General features: G+C 43.9%; 1 protein-coding gene across 4 annotated transcripts in view; it reads left to right on the top strand.

Moving 5' to 3' along the window:
• The first annotated feature begins 12085 nt into the window (after nt 1–12085).
• LOC119179026 (fatty acid synthase) overlaps nt 12086–23028 on the top strand; it is a 159666-nt gene continuing 148723 nt past the window's right edge. For 3 of the 4 annotated variants that reach the window (XR_012885044.1, XR_012885043.1, XM_075869601.1), the window contains exons 1-2: nt 12087–12264; nt 17071–17209. Coding sequence is in view for 2 of the 4 variants with exons in the window: in XM_075869601.1 (XP_075725716.1) it covers nt 17077–17209 (133 nt within the window). In the remaining 2 variants the exon portion in view is untranslated. Of the gene's footprint in view, nt 12265–17070; nt 17210–23028 lie in introns of all 4 variants that reach the window. The other variant, XM_075869602.1, reaches the window with a different exon arrangement.

Here is a 23028-nt window from a genome sequence, read left to right as displayed (position 1 = left end):
TGGCGAATAAATATAGTTTCTTTTCGTGAAAATGGGTAATGAGGCTTTGTTTAAACAGATATGAGTTTTTTAAATGAATGCGCAACAAAGAATATAGCAGTTCAATTTTAGGGTGTTCGCTACAAACGAAGGAGCACTGAGCAGCAGGTAAAGCTTGAAAACGTTTTTTACCAGTTTACCCAGTCATTGTGAAATTCCAATAGCTGTGATGGTTGAACTGCAGACCTGGTGCGCACATAGAGCTGATCCGCAGTCATCCGCACGAATCCATGAATCAAGTTCAGAAGAAGCTCGAACGCCAGCCGTACTCGCTTTGAACTTGACTGGCGATGATTCGAGCCTATGCTGCGGTGGCGTCGAAACATAACAAACTGGCCTGAGCGCCAGCTTCTCCGCACTGCTTGGTTGGTGGCGGCGCCGGCAGCGTTGGAAAACAGCTGCGCTACTCTGGTTCCGTAGGAACCAGATACAGTTACTCTACTCAAAGTCAGGCCTGTTGATGCTCAGGGGCCGTACACGTTTCAGATGTTGCGCACGGTGAACTAATTCGGTAGGACGCAGCCTTAAACATAGCGTACGTAGCGCGCATCACGTTGCGGACGTACAGCATTGCGTACACTAAACAAAAACTTTCTATTTTATTCATGTATGCTGCCGTAACGTCCAAGAACATAAGATATTTACAGCGGTAATATATTCTAGTGCTTCACAGCTGGCATCTCTCAGATTAGTACAGCGCATTAAGGCGGAGAACTGGGTCTGTTGTTAAGTGACAAATAAACAAGCAGGAGACACGACATACGCATCAAACGCTACATACGCAGAAAACACGACATATGAAAGAACGCGGCGGGACAAACTGGCAATTACAACTTATCAAACAATGCTTGAAGCGCAAATTTATATCCATCAGCAACTACCTTGCGCATACGCGAAGCAACCGGGCTTCGCGTATTCCCAAATCTCCACAAGTTATCACATGAAGGCAGGGAGGTTAACCAGGCAGGTGCCCGGTTTGTTACTGTGTTAACCAAAACAGAAAGTGCAAACCGAAAGTGTTGACGCAAATGAAGATGACGAAGTGTACACGCGAAGGACGAGCGTGAGGTGGGTGAGAGCCATAAAAGAAAGGATCAATACAGCCAGCACGCAAGCAAGCCTGGCCATTTGAACGTTCACTGGCAGAGCGTGCGTTGTTACGTTGGAGCCATCGGACCAGCCTGGACGAGCCTAGGTGGTGGTAAAAAACTTCATTTGTCAGAAGGCTAAAAAGTAAAATAATATTTTAAATGGACGAGCTTAGCGTTGTTGTCGGTGAACGGGTGGCTTCCAGACCAGGCCTTGCGGCGCGTTTGTATGGTGAACGTTAGTGGGCCAGTACGGAATGCTGATCGTTGGACAGCTGGTGTCCGAGACCAACCAGCTATAGAGTCGGTTCACGGTGCTGAGCCTGCTGAAAACGTGGCCTTGTTGCCACGTGTAGGTGATAATCTGGCACAACAGACTTCGACGTGATCTCGGCGCAACGTGTAGTAATCGTGCTTCGGAGCGTTCCAGAGCCGGATGAGTCAGCGCGTCTTTTTCTCCTTCTTCAAGCGTCCGTTGACTACGCGGTCATGGGTGCCGTGAGTGAGGTCTACGAACGATAGTCACCGTATGAGTCAGAGCGAGAATAAATACTCGTACGCTATGGGACTGTATAAACTGTGGGTCAGAGAGAACGTAATCGTGTTGTGCTGTTCAGCCATGTATTGAAAGTGTGTGTATTTGTGCTTGAATCGTGTTTTACATAAATGTTTTCTTTTCCTTGAACTTGTCTGTGTCTGAGAGCCCACGAACCATCACAGCTATTCCGCACCGAGGGAATGAAATAGGGGAGCGTAAATACGACAGTGAAAAGAAAGAGAAGAGAAAGAGACAAAAATTGTCAGTAAAAATGCAGACGCGTATGCTGTGGAGGCTTTGTGCACAAAAATTAAAGGAGTTTACATAGACCAGTAGTCATATTAATGCACAATGGTTCTTTGACCGCCTTTTGAGGCGACGAAAAACGAGAATGGTGCTTCAGCAGATCTCCACAGAGTGGCCAACCGCCCAACTGTCGCAATGGGTCAGAAAAGTTTTGTCTCTCAAAGGCAAATCAAGGGCATCGGCAGAGCAGATGGTCGATGTCTTCTTCGGTACCACGTATGCACACTTACTACGCCTTCTACCAGGGCAAGCGGCCTTTTTATTTAAAATTGGCTAATCTCAGGTACAGTGGGAATCGTTGATATGTGAAGCACGAATGAGAAATGCTGATATGTCACTTTGAAATCAGCGAACGTTAGAGGTGGAGGTAAAAGATACTGTACATGACTTCCGTGCCATGATTACCATGTTTGGATGTGTCGTTTACCCTCGTCATCTATTCACGTCACGTGATATCAAGTTTAAAATATGTGGAGCTAGCGACGCGGCCGCGAGCATGCTATGAGTGTGGTATGTTGTCATGCTCTTAGATGACACGCGTGTCAGGATTATCATGTTTGCACCAGTCATATAACCCGTCATCAATTGACGCCACGTAACACCAAATTTGGTATTCCTAACGTAGCAATGCTACGTTAGGAATACGCGAGCACTCTATAGTCTGACACCAGGCGCGACCAGCGTCCGTCGGGGCGGCACAACGGCAACCGGCGCGAAATTCTACATGCTGCATTTCGCGCCGCGGCGTTACCCAGACAACACTGCATCTTCCTCTATCAATATCAGAAGCCCTCAACTACGGCGTCTTTCATAATCATATGGTGGTTTTGCGACGTTGAACTCCACATATCGTCATCATGCCAACCGTACTCCAGTGCATGCCAATGGCCGCCTGGTGGTACTTCAAGACAACGTTGTCGATCCATCTTAATCATGTTGGCACGTTCCCGCGAAGCTGAGCGGTGTTTTGTTCACCGAAAGTTCACGCCCTCCAGTCATTCAGTGCGCTGAAATTAATGAACACATAGTTGGCAAGTGTTTGGCTACGGAAATTCTGGCCTGCATACATTTGGCAGATATTCATCGAGACACTCTTAACGTCTTGATGTTCCGGAAGTCGGTGAAAAACGTTACCAATATGATCAACAAACGCGCTCCAGTTTCTGGACCCTCTGAATATACAAAATCTGCAAAATCGTAAGACAGGGCTTTTCTAATGTTTTATTCTCGTGAATGACCCTACATTCTACCAAATGCTCATTGTCGAACATTCGAGCTCATTAGGGCCCACGGAGAAACTACTGGCTCAACTTTTTGGGAGATTTTGTGCACTTCATTACCGGCGTTAGGCAAGTTTTGGTACAGTTTTATCATTTTAAAAGCAATTAAAATACGGTACTTTTGAAAGAACACTGGGCTCTCAACATCGCAACCGGAAAGTTGGTGTGATGCAGGAATGGACATTAATCTAGGCCCTTGCCAAACAAATACCAGTTGTCTTAGGTTATGCAAGTTATTGAAGCACCAGCATTTCATAGATTACGTGGCGTCAGGGCTGGTGCACACCGGCGACTAGCCGCGGTCGAGCAACCATTTGCGACTGGCGGCCAAATTGCCAGCGACCTTCACACCGGCAAGGCTGCATGCGAGCGACCGGAAGTCGCGAACCCGGAGAGTCACGTAGAGATCTCGTTATCAACGAGAACTTTGGTGACCGGCGGCGATCGGAGCCCGCTGTGTGCGACGCGCTTGTTTCCGACGGCTGTGTTTGCGTAGCGTTCTCCCGGCAGCATCATGGACTTCGAGTCTAGTGATGTAGAAGAGGTTGTGGCGGTGCTGATGTGCTCTGCCAACCTGTCAGCGCTGGCAGCACGAAAACCTTCACAGCAAAAAAGGCGGTGGTGTGTGCGACCGTCCCTTCGCTCGCGAGAGGTGGCTGGCCACGCAGGTCGTTTGCTTCCCGACCTGCGCTCGCACGACGAGGAGTATTTCCGAGAGTAAGTTTATGGTTGTTTTACGTGCTTATAAGATAGTGCATAACCTGTTATCTCGTTCTTTTTTTGGTGGTTAGCGTCGCTTAGGAGCTCGACCGAGTACTCAAAGCTGGCCATGGTGGCATTCGCCTGACGCGACGAAAAATCCATGGAGGAACGCACGCGTCGTTCGTACCTCGCGGCAGTCGGCAAGCGCAACGAGAAAAAAAAAACATACGAGGAGCCTGGATGTAAACAAAGGCTGACGTCACTTCTAGTCTTCGCTGATTAATTAAACTGCTTTGCGACTGCAGTCGTGTGACCAAAAAATCGGTCAGGAAGTGACTAGCCAAAGCAGTCGCTTGCGACCATTTGCGACCGTTCGCGACTGCTTGCGACCACTCGCAAATGGTCGCGCGACCGCGGCTAGTCGCCAGTATGCACCAGCCCTTACACTTCTCAATCACCACTTCAATGTATTGTTCAGACTTCAATTGTTTTTCGCGCTTCATGGGAATGTCCGTATGAATAGTGGGCAACTAGGACATTGGGCGCTGGAGACTTCCTTATACTTCTGCTGGGTGCAACAGGGCTTGGTCAGAGTCTTTCTGTTATGCGATCATAGGAAAATAGTCAACGCGTAGATGATTTGCTGAAATCTTTAATGCATAAAGTTTCGTAAAATAAGGACTAGACAGAAATATGGCGCTGCGATCATGTACCTTCATGGAATATATGGAAAGTGCAGCCTTCATATTGAATAGACTTAGCTAACGAACAATCTACGGACTTCTTTTTCGCAGTTTCAGTTTCGTTTTTCGCGCAGTTTGGGTATGTCGGGTGCGGTGAAAGAGGCTGAAGCAATGACTTTGTTGATCGAAAATCTGACGACCACTGGATCTCATGATTTGCTGCGACGTTGGAGTTTAACGAGTCGTAGTTGGCAATTTAAACTAAGCGTTGTCCACTCACCGCTACACATAGACGTAGCGTCTCATGCCAGTGCAGCATGTTGCCACGAGTTAATGTTTTTCACGAGCGCGTCTTGCCTATGCTCGTTACAAATCGACTGCAAAGCAATCACGAAGCAAAGTGGACGCATTGTCACGCTCCGCTGGTTTGACTTCACAACATAACTAGAAATGCATTGAGGGCAGACCACGGGGACAGACGCACCTAGCGTCGCAGAAGACGAAACCGTTCACACTTAATACTGTACTGTTATTTTCATAAATAGATATACCATACTTTTGAGAGAGAAAATATGCATGTTTGTTTTCAATTGTTGTAAATAATAACCTAATAAATCTTGATGCCATATTTGGAACGCAATGGCACAGCAATGCAAACCCTGATGGTTGAATTTGCCATGGTTTAATTTTGATATGTGGGGTTTAACGTCCCAAAACCACTATATGATTATGAGAGACGCCATAGTGGAGGGCTCCAGAAATTTAGACCACCTGGGTTCTTTAACGTGCAAGGTTTAATTTTTGCCACCTGATCGCGAGAGCTTTATTTATAAACTTTACGCGCAAATACCTGGAGAAAGTTTCAATTAAATCTGAGTTCATATCACTTTGTTTTACACCCCAAAAAAGAAGCGTCGCGAATCTGAAGAACATAATCCATTCAAAGCGGATGTGAAGCCTGTACTTGCCATAATTCCCATGGGGGCACAAGCGCCGCCGAAGGAGCCCGTGAAGACAGTAGCGTAAGATTCCGCCCTAGCTGTTACTGTATGAAACTCTATGCTATAATGCAGTAAAAGACACTGAACGCGTCATCGGCGCCTTTTTCGATCACTATGTTAAACAGGCTGGTAACACTTTTTCTCGCGGATCATACCTTTGTGGTAATTCACAGCTTCATCGTAGAGTTCAGCCCCTTGATGCCTTTGTTACTACCGGGTGCACAGCGGCAGTTTGCTTTTTTTTTTATTCAGTGAACGTCAACTTGGCCACACAGCGTAGCGACTGCGCTGTACCAGCGTTTATCAGCATAGATAGTTTTATCAGCACTCTTTTTACGAAATGAAGCTTTTTTTCTGGATCAAAAGGAAAAAGATATACCCCACGTTTCTTTTATTTAATGTTTTTTTTATCGTTGGCAGACAGCATTCATTTCTACGTCACTCTTTCCCTTATCCTCCTAAGTTAGGAATAGAAGCAATCTTGAAAACATCAACACCAAACACTCTCGCTGCCTCGTGAGTCTCAGATAACTGAAAAGGTCACAACGTTCCAAAGAAAGTAGCTAGTTCAATCTCTGAGGCGACACGCAACCATAAGCGCATGTGGGCACCCACGAATGCCGATTCTACTATGTGAAGTACACCGACATTTGACTACGCCTCGGGGCCAAAACAATCGATTCTCTACACTTCTCACAAATATACGGAATTATTATTATTATTTTTTTTGCTGAAGCATGAGTAATCTGTTTTTTTTTTACGTTAAACCTGCAATAATGTCAGCAAAACACTAGTAACCACGCGCGTTTGACGGGCTGACATTTCCCTAAGTTTATTCACTAATATAACAGAAAAAAAACAGGACCAAGTCAATATGCCAAGTTACTATTATCCTGCTTCTACCTTTGGCATCCGAAATCAGTGAGCAAAAGCAGAATATTCTGCCATGTATTTTATATTTACGAAAAAAAGTGTGCCTCGTAATATTCAATGAGACCTGAAGGGTGAAAAGGCTGTTTATTCTGTAATGTGTACATGCAATGAATATTTTTCAGCTGAGTCAGACTATATTAGAATCGCAGCTGCAACTCGACCCATTTTGGAGCTGTCTAAACTGCACAATGTAATTACGAGAGTTGTGAAACCATAAACTTGTTTATATCATTGAGTTCAATGTGTTATTTTTATATTGCGAGAAAGCCGTTTGTTGTTTTAAAAAGAACATGGTTGCCAGTGCGAGGTGAATGTCATTTGTTGTGATTTTTTTCTCACTTATTATTCATGTATATCATGTTGATAACTTTTAGCTCATCACGTGAAATGCTGATGATTTGTGGGGTTTAACGTCCCAAAACCACTATTTCATTATGAGAGACGCCGTAGTGGAGGGCTCCGGAAATTTTGACCACCTGTGGGTATTTAACGTACACCCAAATCTGAGTACACGGGCCTACAACATTTCAGCCTCCATCGGAAATGCAGCCGCCACAGCCGGGATTTGATCCCGCGACCTGCGAGTCAGCAGCCGAGTACCTTAGCCACTAGACCACCGTGGCGGGGCCATCATGTGAAATGCTGTAAGCTCACCAAAGTGTACTTTTGAAGGAAGCTGGAGCTGGTCAAGCTAGCTTTTACTCTGATTTTTCTCCGAGTTTTGCACGTTCTTGATAAATTAAAAGAGCCTACTCATATTATTAATAATAGTAGTGATATATTATTATTATTATTATTATTATTATTATTATTATTATTATTATTATTATTATTATTATTATTATTATTATTATTATTATTATTATTATTATTATTATTATTATTATTATTATTATTATTATTATTATTATTATTATTATCATCAATACACCAAATCATATGACATGAAGTCTCAACACAACGATGTAAGAAAAATAATTTACATGGTGCTGAACACGAAGGCATGGCACCACATAATTGTTGTATTTTGTATATCTGGGATGTTTCAACCCTGAACACATACACAAACAACTAAACTGGAATACAGACAGCTAGGTTTGTTTCATCACAACCTTAAAGTTTCTTGTGACAGAGGCAAGCATAGTTTACAAGTTCATTGACGTAATAAAGGTGCTCCTTTTGAATGCACGTGTGGTGATAGCTAGCTTTGATAATTCCCGTTAAAGGCGGAGGTTCTCGACTAAATCTAAATCTTGAAGAAATTCAGCGGGAAATGTTTATGGGGCTTTTTGTGGTTTATCTCAAAACACTGAACCCTACCTACAGCAAAGCATGGGAAAGGAAATTAGGTCTCAGGAGGTTTTGAACGACTGAGCAATAACATGTACAGAGATTTGTACACAGAGAGAAACTTGCACGGAAGGAGAAAGAAAGAGAAATACAAGCAACAGGAAGACCGATAAAAGGTGTTTTGATTTGGCATATGCAGGAGCAGTTATCTCACTTGTAAATGCCGACGTAGAAACTCATTGCTGTGTCACGGTCGTGCAACAGAGTGTTGTGCTGTGTTCTGAACAGTGTTGATCAGTGCAGTGATCCCTAAAAAGAAGATATTTAATTCTAACGCAACGCATTCCTAAAGATACGGAACAAATGCACACGACATCGAACAAATCTCACATTTCTTTCAGAGCAACTAGAAATAGTAAAACCGGAAATGTGATCTGACCACGTGAGATGGGATATCAGACCACTTCACGTGTCATGTGGTCTGATGGTTTTTTGGCTATTTTTCTTTCACAGTTTCTTTAAATAAAAACTAAGTTCATTGTCAGTACTTGACGCAGGCGCTTGCATTTTCTCTTTTTGTGGGTGCTCCGCAGTTGGAACAATTTTATACCACCTGGATCAATTTTCTATTCTAAGTCCTCAATCGATAATAAAAAGCTGTTTGGATACCTCTCATGGTCACCTCTCACAGGTGTCACACTTGTTCTATCACAAAAGCACGAATTGAATCATAGGCGAGAATTATCAACGCCAACTGCTGAAACCTGTGCTTAGTTACTGGAAAACACGTTGATTGGAAAACAACCTCAATGGTGTAATGCAGTGACGACTTGGAATAGGGAACGTCAACAATTTGCAGCGTTCTAATAACAAATGAGAAAATCGCAAAGTGCGCAGAACATCATGAACCCTAATACGCAGCACGCACTACATCTTTATATGCATGTTTAGAAGCATTGGAACAAAAGCGGTTAAAACAGCTCAAACAGGGTCGCAGAAAGAGACACAAGTGGTGGTAACACGCACCTGAAAAGAGTTTGCGTCGCTTCAACCGTAATGTTTTCGTTACTACTAGCCCAGTGATCGATCGAGCTATAAGGACAAACATTTCGGCCGATTTTGAGCAAGTGAAATGTTCCATTCTAAACAGCTATTAAATGCCAAGCATCTATTAGCGAACTTCAGCGAGTTTGGCCATATCTATCTATCTATCTATCTATCTATCTATCTATCTATCTATCTATCTATCTATCTATCTATCTATCTATCTATCTATCTATTATCTATGTATCTATCTATCTACCTATCTATCTATCTATCTATCTATCTATCTATCTATCTATCTATCTATCTATCTATCATCTCTGTCCATCTGTCTGTCCATCCATCCGTCTGTCCGTGTGTCCATATGTTCGTCTGTCCATCGGTCCGTCCGTCCGTCCGTCCGTCCGTCTGTCTGTCTGTCTGTCTGTCTGTCTGTCTGTCTGTCTGTCTGTCTGTTTGTCTGTCTGTCTGTCTGTCTGTCTGTCTGTCCCCTTAAGTTCATATATAACAAAATTGCTAAGAAGAATGTGAGTGTATAAGACGCATGACTCCAGAGATATCAGGAATATTCTTTTCATCAGAGATGTGTAATAGACAGTCGCATACTGTGGGCCACACTATGAAGGTATATGGGTATTCATTGTATAGCAACTAATTCACAATGTACAACACCACATATCTAGTACATCTCCAGGCAACAGCGTGGAAGAGCACTTCGCAATAAATGCAATGCTGGCCTCGGCGGCACTATATATATGATGAATACCTCATAGGAAGCAAAGAATATATATTAGCGTTCCAGCCGGAAAAAAGACAGGCCTTCTGCATGCTGGCAAGCATTTCATCCAGTAGTCACGTTAGTATACGAAACCGCTTCTGTAATGTGCCATAGGTATCACCGATAACCAACTGTTCCGTGCTGCCTTAGCCAATATTGTATATGCAGAAATATCTGATGTTTAATCTGTGTTTGTGTGACCACATTGTTGCGATAATACTAATTTGTTTTGTCTTTCCTTTTCCTTTTTATGTACACAACGTTTTTTGTAACCATGCTACCTCATGTTATGCCTTTGTTCTGTACCACTCCCCTCTGTAATGCCTCTGGCCCTGAGGGTATAATAAATAAATAAATAAATAAATAAATAAATAAATAAATAAATAAATAAATAAATATACAGGCGTTATGTCAGGATAAGGCCTAGTGTATTTGCATTCTGGTTGTATACATCTCTATGAATCTAATGAACATTACTTATACACACTGGCTACTAATGCTTAGAAATATTACGTCTATGACTGCTCCGAGTGTTATCCACATTGGCACATGACAACGTTCGATTGTGTGATAAAACTAGCATCGCTGCTCTAATCGGAGCGCCGGTGTGACGTCGTAGCATCAGCCACTATTTATACGTCGCGGCTGTTAAGCTCACCATATGCCTTCACTCCGATCAATTAAGTCAACGACGACTATTGACCTCTTAATTCACTGTAAGAAGCAATGATTCTAGCGTAGCCTCCTACTCACTGACGCTTCCACACAAAATCGATTCCGACAGGACGTGCGATATGATTGATTGATATGTGGGGTTTAACGTCCCAAAACCACAATATGATTATGAGAGACGCCGTAGTGGAGGGCTCCGGAAATTTAGACCACCTGGGGTTCTTTAACGTGCACCCAAATCTGAGCACACGGGCCTACAACATTTCCGCCTCCATTGGAAATGCAGCCGCCGCAGCCGGGATTCGAACCCGCGCCCTGCGGGTCAGCAGCCGAGTACCTTAGCCACTAGACCACCGCGGCGGGGCGACGTGCGATATGGCCAATGTTCCCAGAAAAAGTGATGTTCAAAACAATGTGTAAGTGTTGCAGTGTAGGGTGCATATAATGGCAATATTGTTAAGGCGTAGTTGCTCTATTCCGATATTGACAACTAACAAGTACTAATGATATTTAATAAAAATAAAATAAGTAGTCAGATAACTGTTTGAGTTCATAATTAATCTTTATTTTTTCATTATTCCTATGCCAGAGGTTGCCATTTCTAAGCCATGAAATTAGTGAACACATCTCATAACAGTATTACGCAATGCATTGTTTCAGTCGACAACTAGTTAAAAAGCATCCAAACAAAAGCACACAAGACTGACACTAAAAACACATGTGGCCGAATGTGATTGAAAGGCGCGAGCATAAAAATAAATCTAGCATCATTTGTAATACACATTAAACTGAGATTGGATATTGAAGTACTAAATCCCACACAGGCGATAGTGACTGAACACCCTAAATTTGTATACCAAATATTGAACACAATATACCGCACATGAAATCTCGGGCAAATGATAACATATATTGAAAATATTGAACACGAAATATTGATCACATATTGAAATAATGAGCTCGTAACTTGAGTGACAAAGTGAACAAAACAAACCACCAAAAAATAGTGAACCGAACAAAAGCCTTTGCCCAATGAAGCATGCCGCATCACAAACTGTGTTTTTAATCTGAAAAACATTTGGAAAAAGAATTGACAACTGGCGCAAACTCAGAAATAATCCAGGAGTTGAAATCTATCTACCGACTACAAGTGGAAAATATTGCTTCTTGTGGGTGATTCTACAAAGGAAATTGCTACGACAATATTCGTCCGTGTGACAAAGCTAAGTGATAGCTGCTGTCTACTGATTAAACTAACCAGCAGCAACATTCTAACACGAAAGTAAAACAAAGGAATAGTTAGATTCTGTGAATAAGGACGTATAGATTCAATTTTTCAGTATATTTTACATCATCTTTACAGTGTCCACCTCTATTGTACTCAATGCAGCGTGATGGTCTAGTTTTAGCTTTTGGTTTGCTGACTGATTGCGTCGTTGCAAGCCAATGATCCTGACAGCCTTGACACCGCAGGGACACTTAAACTATATTATTAAGGTTTTGTAACCAAGTTCTCTCTACGCTATTAAACCTCATAGCGGAATGGCACGTTATTATAGCAGCTGTAATAATAGCAGACTTCCTTTTTAAATGCTCCGTGGTCACTGCCCTCACTATGCCTCCTCTCTTTGCCAACGGCAGGCTGTGAAATTGTCGTTTTACCTTTATCGACTTCATGTCGACAGTTGGACGCTTGAGTGGCACTTTGCAATGGCGCGGCAATGAGATCAAAATGGTGCGGTTTCAGAGAGGCTCGATCACAACCTGCGCACATTTCCAGCGACTAAACCTTACACAGCTAAAGTTCTGTGCGTTTTGTTGATTTCGTAGGACGAAATAGACGCTGTTTCCGCGGCAACGCTGCTTACAGTTGGAGCAGAAGTTCAGAGGCAGCTGCGCACTTCGTCCAGGTAATTATTGATATTCTGAGGAGCGAAATATTAGAAGTTCGGCGAAATACGCGTCTGAATATATGTCGAAAGAACTCGCTTTTGAAAATTTTGCATAATTTTATGTCGCGAGGTTTCGCGGTAAACCCATATCTGGCAAATATAAATGACGTCTGGTGCCATGCGTACTGCGCTATTACCGTATACTTAGCGAAGTTAAGGTACGTTGTTGCGAATGATATTTGTTCCAATTATTGGCAGCTAATTGAAGCCGTTTATGGAGACCAAGAGAAAAAATCGTATAGATTTTAAAAACTATTTTGTACCAATACCATTCATTTCTATTCGCCGCAGTATACTAATGGCTGATGCACTCGGCTGCTAACTCGCGGGTTGCAGTATTGAATCCTGGCCACGGTTGCCGCTTCTTCTATAGAGGCGAAATGCTTGAGGCTCATGTGCTTACATTCAGGTGGTTAAAGAACCCAGGTAATCAAAATTTTCGAAGCCCTTGACTACGGTGTCTCTCGTAATCTTATGGTGGTTTCGGGACGGTTAATCACAAGAAATAATTAAACTAAACCATTTTTTTTCATTCCTGGTAAGATTCAGTGCAACGTAAGTGTTTCAAACGCCTGTAACATAAACTGGGAGACCTGAAAGTCCACCCCATTTGCCGCCCTCAGTCCCTGAGAGCACATCGCTTTGCCCATTCCAACTAATAGGACTATCGTGAACAAGAATGGCTAGTGCTAATGTACCACGTGATAGTTGCCACTTACGACGCGCTGTTTCAAATCGATGGAGACCACACAAAAACTACAGGTAGAAAGCAACACAACATGTGTGTTCCTTCAGATTTAAACAACGTGTCGCAAGTGTGAAATACGTACAGCCAGCTCGCCCCTACTCAGGCCCTTCTTTTAGGCGATCTTCGTGTACAGTTTCGCAACATTAGCAAAGAGGTACGTAGTTTGTTTGATTGGTTCGGTGAAGCATTTCACGACAGCTGTCTGCGGCAGGACTCAATGAGGTTCATGGCTATCACCATCATCATTTCATCATAATAGTAATTTAGTTGTGTGCAGGTTGTGTGCTTGCCTCCTGAGCACTGTGCGCTCAATCCAATAAAGCTTGTGTGAAGACAAGTTAAAGGCTACCTTGCATCAAAGATCACGGAATTCCAGATTGATTCTGCTAAGAAGTTGCTCAAGAAAGGAATCGAAAGTGTGAACCCACAAGACTGGTTCCGAGATTGCACTCACATGATAAAACTTGATGATGAGGCATGGGAACGGGATTGCATTATAGAAAGTCATACAAAAACTCTAATCGTTTGTTTTAGGCAGAGTCAAGTTTTCTTATAAATCGAGCAGCCCTGGCATGAGTGGAATTGATTAACTTCTATGGGCGTTTTTATGAGTACTTCTCCAAAGTTTCAACCATTGGATTACACGCGTACCTAACCAGAAACAGTGATATTGCTTTTGAGGTCCATCAGTTTGTAATATTTATTTTTTTATTTTTATTAAAAATTTACACAATTGTATTTATTTTTATGACTTCTTTTTTATGTTTAATCGCACATCATGTATCTTCTGATTACGTTTATCATTATCAGCCTGACTACGTCCTCTGCAGGACAAAGGCCTCTCCCAATATCCGCAAGTCAACTCGGTCCTGTGCTTGTTGCTGCCATTTTACACGCACTATTTTTTAAATCTCATCTGACCATTTAATTTTCGGTCTCCCCCTAACCCACTTGCCTTCTCTAGGAATCCAGCTAGTTAACCCTAATGACCAGCGGTTATTCTGCCTACGTTGTACATGCCCGGCCAATGTCCATTTCCTTTTCTTGATTTCGACTATGATATCCTTAACGCCGGTCTGTTCCCTGATCGACTCTGGTCTCTCAATGTTACACCTACCATTTTTCTTTCAATTGCTCTCTGCATGGTCCTCAATTTATGCAGAATTCTTTTTGTAAGTCTATAGGTCTCTGCTCCGTAGCTAACTACCGGCAAGATGCAGCTGTTATATACCTTCCTCTTGAGGGATTGCGGCAAACTACCTGTCAAGATTTTAGAGTTCCAAATGCCAAATGCGCTCCACACCCATTCTTATTCTTTTAATTACTTCAACCTCATGGTTCGGCTCCGTGGTTATTACCTGTCCTAAGTAGACATAGTATTCACAACTTCTAGTGCACTTTACCTATCTCGAAGCGCTGTTTTCTTCCCATCGGCAGTACAGCCTGAGACGGAGGCATAGAAAAGCGGGCGAAAAGCACACGTTCAATCGGCATATCAATCCGGCTAAGATTGCTGTCTGACGCGTTCCTATTTGTGAAGAAAAGTGGGAAGAAATGTTGTCGCCGAGTATAATGTTGATGTTTACAACGGTTGTACGCTTTTCGCATAAGGGCTGCAGATTTCCTGCCAAAATTTACGAATGCCTGCCAGAAGTGCTGCAGCCTATTCTTTTTCTTCGGCACTTTTTTATGCATAATTGTATGTGTCGCTGCCCATGATTGCCCGTACTTTTCGACGAGCTCTAGAAGCTGGTCGCCAATTATGAACTGTTCGTCTACCACTAGATTTATTTTCACTATAATTGTCTTTGTGATATTGCTATAGCGCTGAAACTGTCGTGCTTTCTTTCTTTATTTCTTCGAACATATATGTTAGTAAGTTCTGGCGCAAAAAAAACTGACTAGGACGCTAAGTCATGAGACAGATGGACAGACCAGCCAGATTTTCTGCATTCAAGTGTCCAAGAAGGCCTACCATATTTAAAAAAAAAAGAAGTGTTGTCGGTTCCATCACGCCGAAACACATGGGCACCAGTGCGAAGGCTAGCGCACTGCAGCCAGTGCACTTGCAAATAAAAAGACGTATGACCAGCGCACTTGCAAATAAAAAGAAACCTCGAGGGTTCTGTTGTGCGCGAGACATTTCATCCCGTGAGACAGGTAATACGCCAACCCTGAGTAAATGAATCTGCCAAGCACGCATAGAACAGACAAAAAGAGCTGCTATCTGTACTCGTTAATAGCTAGTGTCGGGCTCATTTAACGTGTACATCTGCTTGCGCGCCTGTATGTTCTTGAAATGCAGTTGCCTTCAGACAATGTCATTACACGGTGCCAACACGTTGACCTGTGGGCTTCATTGGACATCGCACTGTGTCCAACAAGGCTTTCGCATTCACATTCCTGGACAGATTGAAGCATTCACCGTAGTTGTTACCTATGTTAGGTGTATTTTCACGATGACGAAGCCCTCATGCTTTTAGCCTTGAAAAAAACCTATTCATAACACCTAATTCAGCCTCCGGATCACTTGACAAAACCAAACGACTTGAATGAGGCTGGAAGCATAAATGATGGCATGTTTTAGGCTTTTTGTAGAGAAACTATATTTTATGGCAGCACATCGCTGTAGCGCTAACAACAACAAAACAATACGGTTCTTTCTAGAAAAAAAGGCACATGGCGAAGGCGTAACACACTAACGCGTACATCCACGCACGTAATTGGTGCAACCGGAGTCTCACTGCATGGTTTGAGCTCTAGCAACTTGTAAAGCTCATAGAATCTTTTAGAACCTCATAAATGAAATTTTCCATCGAAAATGGTCTCAGCGCAAAGCAGCTCACAAATCAGTCGTACGTGATTGCTCTGGGTTATAAGTAGCTGTTTGTGTCAGTGTTACTTGTGTAAGCTTATGTTTCGTCATACCATGCACCCCGCATGGTCCCCAAAACTGGACGGCCCCTAGTGTAGTAGTCGTTCGAACTTAGCATGTCCTGTGTAGCTGTGCCTCCGCCAGTCTTATTTTAATCTCAGAGGGACTGATGAAACCTGATAGGGTCTGTAACCCGGCCTCTTAAATCCTGGCCAACCTGTATGCCCACAAGAGGGCTGTCAGGTTTGTCCTGGTAGACTTCAAGGTGCCTATAGCCGAGTGACGCTGCGTTCATTCGCATCTGTCGTATAAAGACCTAATGAGGGCGTTGCCGTGACAGTAGTACACTAGTTGCCACAAATTTGAACATGCCATGTAAAACTAGGTTTTTATTCACTTCGCTTTATTTTTTACATTATTACCAGCGAGACCTCACACGGGCAAACCATAACTAGCTAGGTTACTCATCGTAGAACATTCTGCAAAGCATAGAAAATATTGTATAACCAATTAAAAAGAATCAATTTTTTGCTGAGCTTTATTCCAAGCAAAGCGTTGTTTATGACCGCATGCTAGTTCGGTTCGTTAAAGAAACTTCATTTAAGATCGTAAAATTCGAAAGCGCGTGATTCTCGAGATATTATTAGTACTGGTCGACATTCGCAACACCGGCAAGCAAACAGTCATGCGTGGAAAGTATTCGTTTTTACGCAGCCTTGTAGGCCTGATATTGCAATACGATTGGAATCAATAGACCGCTTTCACAGCATATTTATCTTATCCAACCAGCATTTGCATCTCAACAGATCAGTCAGCTGATTATCAGTTTTCATTTCGCCTTGACGGGCCGATATCACATGCTAAGTGGCACTGTTTGAAATTAGCGAAGTCTCACTCTTCTTTCATATATAGTTTAAATATCTGCATGAGAAATTGCTGTCAATATACTGGCCTTTCTTTTCTTTTTTTTATTTTGCTTGATTTTTCCTGGGTGCTTTATACCGTTAGATTGTCTTCACGATTTGACCCATAGGTTCTGCTTTTTCAGAGATCTAGGAGAAAATGCAAATTCAAATCCACACAAGTTCGTCTTTGTACTACACTTGGCATCATTTCTGTTCCTTAAACGTTTGTCCTCTAGGTGAACATGAAAGAAGACGACATCGTCATCACAGGTTTTTCCGCCTATTTCCCCCAAGCTGACCACCTAATCGAGTTCAAGGAGAAGCTGTACGCGGGCGCTGAATTGGCCACCGAGGATTTTTCGCGATGGCCTCCAGGTGAGCTTGGCAACCTTTTTATTTGAACGTAGCTTACGGTAACGTTTTGAATGAGAAACTTAGAAACTCCTACGAAGCACAAGAAAACCCTATTTTTGTGGTTTTTTTTCAACACGTGTGAAAGTGCGCCTTTTTCCTTACTATCAAGTTTCCACGAACTCTAGTAGAAGAACTCGGGGACTCTTAAGTTTCATCTTTGAAAGTTGCACACCATAGCGATATTTTTTTCCTAGTTCGTACTTTGAACACGTGGTGTATAAAATCTTTTCGAACTTGCTATGCACACACTACGTGGCCTTTAAACCGCAGCATTGTGGGCCTTTTCTGGCTGTTGACTGGCTTTAAACTATCAAGTAATTATGATAATCTCACGTTCTGACGCCCGATGGCAATGTAAGCCTCTATAGCACACTATTACCGCAAAATTTCTGGTTGTATTGAGAAGCATGTATACAGGAGGCGTGTATTTGTGAAGCAAGAAAGTTACTTTCACTGGATTTCCAGGCAGACGAAGTTATTTTCACTCTATTAGCAAGTAGATACGTGCTCGTGTGGTACGAAAATCGCTGGCCACGCAATAGATCTAGCTTCAATCCGCACTCAAAGCCAAAATTATTTATGAATTGTTTTATTTGCATCTTCTTCGATTTTTTGGTAACGCAACGATGATAATAACGCCGGATATTCTGCTAAACGTTCTCTTTAGCACTATTACTTGAAATACTCAGGTATTATAAACATTTACCCGCATCTCATACCAACGTGAATATATCATGACAAAATTTGCCAATTAAAACTATAGAAAAACCCTTCCGCAGCCTAATATTTACTGTAACCTAATCGGTTAATTAAATAATCGCGAGATGAGTCTATATTCCGAGCTAAACATCAGTATATTACGATAATATACAGCGCATTGATTTTAACTATACTAAGTAGGCGAATTAAAAGTTTTACCTATCTTCGTTTGCAAAAGAACTGCACTATGACTACGCTCATGCACCTTTTTTTAAACCAGCACTAATAAACAAGTACGTTTCAGACCTAGAAACAGTCACTCTGATGGTGATAGATTTTCTCAACGCAATCATTCTTGGCTGACATGAACTTGTTTTTATTCAGAAGTCCTGATATTTTCTATTACACGATGATTCAAAGAGCATACCATCTGCACTGACATCACATCACGCTCGACTGCTGCGCGCAGCTGGATGAGAGCTGCAGCTACAGAGTCCTTTCTATGAACGTTGTCGGACAATCAAGCCGCCAGGTGTGAACGGAGGTGCTCGCCCTTGTCGTTACACGCAGAGTAAAGCATATCTTGGTGTTGGTAGATTGAATCTCAATGATTGTAGCGTTGGAAACTGTCACTCAATCTGCATGCCCTCACGCCTTTCTCAGCACAGAAAAGCGGCCGCAAATTTGTGGCTGATTATTCTATCGATTAATTGAAATATTTTCTGTGAATTGCCACTTAAATTTACCCATGCTGCAGTAGTGGATTGCAGGGTAGTTCTACAATTATTATATTTATAATTTTTTCGAGTATGACGGATGCCCTGCTGTGGTGGTCTAGAAGCTAAGGCACTCGGCTGCTGACACACTGCCCACGTGATCGAATCCAGGCTGCAGCGGCAGCATTTTCGATGGAGGCGAAAATGTTGTAGGTCCGCGCGCTCAGATTTGGGTGCATGTTAAAGAAGCCCAGGTGTTAGAAGTTTCCGGAGCTCTCCACTATGGTGTCTCTCCTGATCATTAGGTGGTTATGGAACGTTAAACACCGCATATCTATCAAAGTATGATGAATTGGTACCCCACACGACACTTTTTATACATGTGTAAGTGCAGGGCCCTCGGAATTTATTCTCGCATTAGCCAGCGAAAAGAGGGATTGGACAAATTACAATAAAAATATTTCATCTGCCGTGGTATTTTGTTGGTTATACTGCTCAGCCCCTGATCCGAAGGTCCTGCGTTCAATGCAGACTGACGCACCCATATATCGATGAAGGCTAATGGCACAGGCGACCGTGCTCTGATATGTCAATTATGTGTTAAATGGCACCACACTGTAGACATTTCCAGAGCTTTACACTACAGCGTGCCTTATAATCGTAAATAATTTGATTTCGCTCACAAAATCCCAAAATTTATTAAGAGCCAAGCTGTTCGCTCAACCTAAAACAACTTTTTTTTTGTTTTTGGGACCTCTGCCGTCATTCATATATATATATATATATATATATATATATATATATATATATATATATATATATATATATATATATATATATATATATATATAATAAGGGAAAGAAGTGTATACCTAAGGGCTCGTTTTTCCGTGTTTTAACACAATATTAATGAGATCTAACAGACAGTAATGCCAAGGAATGTACAGGGGAAGTTATTAGAACCAATGGAATGTAAATAAGAAGAAAAAAAAGTGGATGAAAAAATAACCAGCCGTGAGCAGGAATCAAACCTACGACCTTCGAATAACGCGTTCGATGCTCTAACAACTGAGCTACCACAGCGGCCTTGCCTCCATCCACTTTTGTGGGTTTATATGTGAATAGGAGTGACAGCGCCATTTATATATATATTGCCACAGCTCGACCATCGCAGAAGACGCGTACCACAATTCGCGTTCGTAGAAGCCGTCAAGCAAGTAGCAAGAAAGCCGCGCCATGGAACGCCGTCCTGCACGCGCCACGATGCTACGCCATGGGACTGGCACGAGACTCGAGGGGCAGAAGAGGAGACCGACGAAGTTAGAGTCAGGGGCGCAGACATTTTGGCTGACCATTTTTAGCTTCAAGTTTACGGGCACAAGTTCGCCCTGAATAAAGAGTTTATATAGTACCAGGTGCTATATTTATTCGTAACAATCTGGTGGAGGTGCTGGGTATGATTCCAAGCCCACCACAGGCAAGGAGAAGCCCAGATCCCAGAAGATTGGAGCCAGCAGAATTGACATCTGTGCACCAACGCACGAGTCGCCGACTACGTGGGGAGCAGCCCGAGTTTGGCCCCCTAATTGACTCATCAAGACCTGTCGAGACCTCAAGCACAAGCGTCACTACGATGGCCACCCAGTCGATGCCATCTCCATCTCACCTCATCGTGGATTCGCCACGTACACCAGAGGTCTTCCACGGTGAGACCTTTGAAGACGCCGAGGACTGGCTTGAAGGCTTCGAGCGCGTTGCACGTTTGAATGGTTGGGACAAAGCCCGAAAGCTTCGTTACGTTTACGTCGCCCTGCAAGATTCGGCACGTACGTGGTTTGAGAACCACGAAGCGTGCATGCTGTCATGGGGCGACTTCCGACGAGAGCTAATCGCAACCTATCCGAACACGGACCGCAAAGAGAAGGCAGAGGCTGCTCTTCAGGCGAGGAACCAGCGGAATAACGAGAGCGTGGCCATGTACATAGAAGACATGTCACGGCTCTTCCGCCGAGCCGACCAAAACATGGCCGAGGAGAAGAAGTTGCGGCACCTAATGCGCGGAGTAAAGGAAGAAATTTTTGCAGGCCTGGTGCGTAATCCACCGCGAACTGTGGCGGAGTTCCGGTCCGAGGCAACGACCATGGAAAGGACGCTACAACAACGTGCGCGACTGTACAACAGAGACTTCAGCGTCTCTTCAGTCAGGGTGGAGTCAACAACCTTCCCCACCAACGTTGACGTCCTCCGGGAAATGGTGAGGGCTATTGTTAAGGAGGAGCTCCAGAAACTGCAACTTCCTCAAAGTCCTTCAGCGATGCCCTCAATCGCGGACGTTGTGCGTGAAGAAGTGCGGCAAGCAATTATTCAACCGCAGCCTCAGGTGCCACACTACACGCAACCGGAACCTCAGCCACAGCTGTCATACGCGCAAGTCGTACGGCAAGACATGAGACGCCCGAGCTTTGCACAAGCTCCCGTTATGCCACCGACCTTTCCTCGCAGTACTCCAGCGCCGATGCCAGAAGCAAGACCCCGCAAAAGTGATGTATGGCGCACGGCAGACCGGCGGCCCCTCTGCTACCACTGTGGGGAGGCAGGTCATCTTTATCGGACATGCCACTACCGTCGGGTCGGGCTACGTGGCTTCCCAGGGAATGCGCCCTGCCCTCGTAACGGTGAGCGCCCTTACGAAATCGAAGAATATTTGTCTTCGCGCTATGCCTATCCAAACACTCAGCGACATGAATCGCGGTCGATTGCACCAATGCGCAATAGGTCGCCGAGTCCACACCCATCATCTACCTTCCCGAGGCGTCGTTCACCAAGCCCGCGACGGGAAAACTAGAACCGGCGACCTGTGGAGGCGGGGCCGCTGATTTTCGAAAAACTGAAAACCCTCCATCGCTAACCGGATCAGACGACGACACTGACACAACGACGGACAAGCGCAGTAATGGTGACGTGACATCCGAGCTACAAGTCTGAATAGACGACGTAGAAACCATAGCGTTAATAGACACAGGTGCAGATTACTCAGTAATAAGTAGCATGCTCGCAAAGAAGCTGAAGAAAGTGCTCACTCATTGGACCGGACCGCAGATACGCACCACCGGCGGGCACTTAGTCAGCCCCCGTAGGATTGTGCACAGCGAGAGTGGGAATAAGAGGCCATGTGTACGCCTGCAGTTTTATTGTTCTTCCTGAATGTTCCCGTGAGGCAATTCTGGGCATGGACTTTCTGCAAGCAAACAGTGCCATCATCGACTTGCAGAAATCCCAAGTTTCTTTCTCTACAGAGAACACTGTTGCCGTGTGTCATGCGGAGCAACCAATTGTTTCGTCTCTTCGTATTGTGGATGAAGGTGTGACAGTGCCGCCACGTAGCAGCGTGACAGTTTCTGTGAAAAGCGACATTTTTCGTGAATATGCCGGACTAGCTGATGGAAATGTCGAACTGCTGCTCACAAAGGGAATACGCGTGGCGAGAGGTCTAGTGAACCTGCGGAACGGATATACTGATGTGCTATTGACTAACTTTACCAACGAGGTACAGCATGTGGCGAAGGGAGCAGCCATAGCATCACTTCATGACTACGTACAAGTCTCAGATGTTTGCACCATAGAAAAAGTACCTACAACGCCCTCAACAGTGGGAAGTGTCCTCGAGAAAATAGATATTGACCAGGAGCTTTCATCTCTGCAGAAAGACCAGATTGTGGAGTCGATCAAGGAATTCGCAGAGTGTTTTTCTTCTTCTTCGAAAGTCGGACGTACGCCTGTAGCAAAGCACCGCATTGTAATCGAAGGGCATGTTAGACCAGTATGTCAGCATCCATACCGAGTAGCTCCAAAAGAAAGGGATGCGATAAAGAAGCAAGTACAGGAGATGCTCGACGACGATGTCATACAGCCCTCCAAAAGCCCATGGGCATCGCCGGTAGTATTGGTGAAGAAGAAGGACAACACCATGCGGTTCTGTGTTGATTACAGAAAACTCAACCTCGTCACGAAGCGAGACGTGTACCCACTCCCACGAGTCGACGATACGTTGGATAAACTGCGCAATGCTCACTTTTTTCATCGTTGGATCTAAAGAGCGGGTACTGGCAAATAGAAGTCGACGAACGAGATCGGGAAAAGACGGCGTTTGTGACACCCGACGGACTCTACGAGTTCAAAGTACTCCCATTTGGTTTGTGTTCTGCTCCCGCTACCTTCCAGAGGATGATGGACACTGTGCTCTCCGGCCTCAAATGGCAGTCATGTCTTGTCTATCTGGATGACGTAGTAATTTTTTCCACTACGTTCGAGCAGCATGTACAGAGATTGAGAACGGTACTGGACGCTATTCGTATGGCTGCACTT

Source organism: Rhipicephalus microplus, chromosome 7, assembly GCF_043290135.1.
Source record: "Rhipicephalus microplus isolate Deutch F79 chromosome 7, USDA_Rmic, whole genome shotgun sequence".
Lineage (NCBI taxonomy): Eukaryota > Metazoa > Arthropoda > Arachnida > Ixodida > Ixodidae > Rhipicephalus > Rhipicephalus microplus.
The sequence above is the reverse complement of the archived record's forward strand: the minus strand, read 5'-3'. Positions and strand labels throughout refer to the sequence as shown.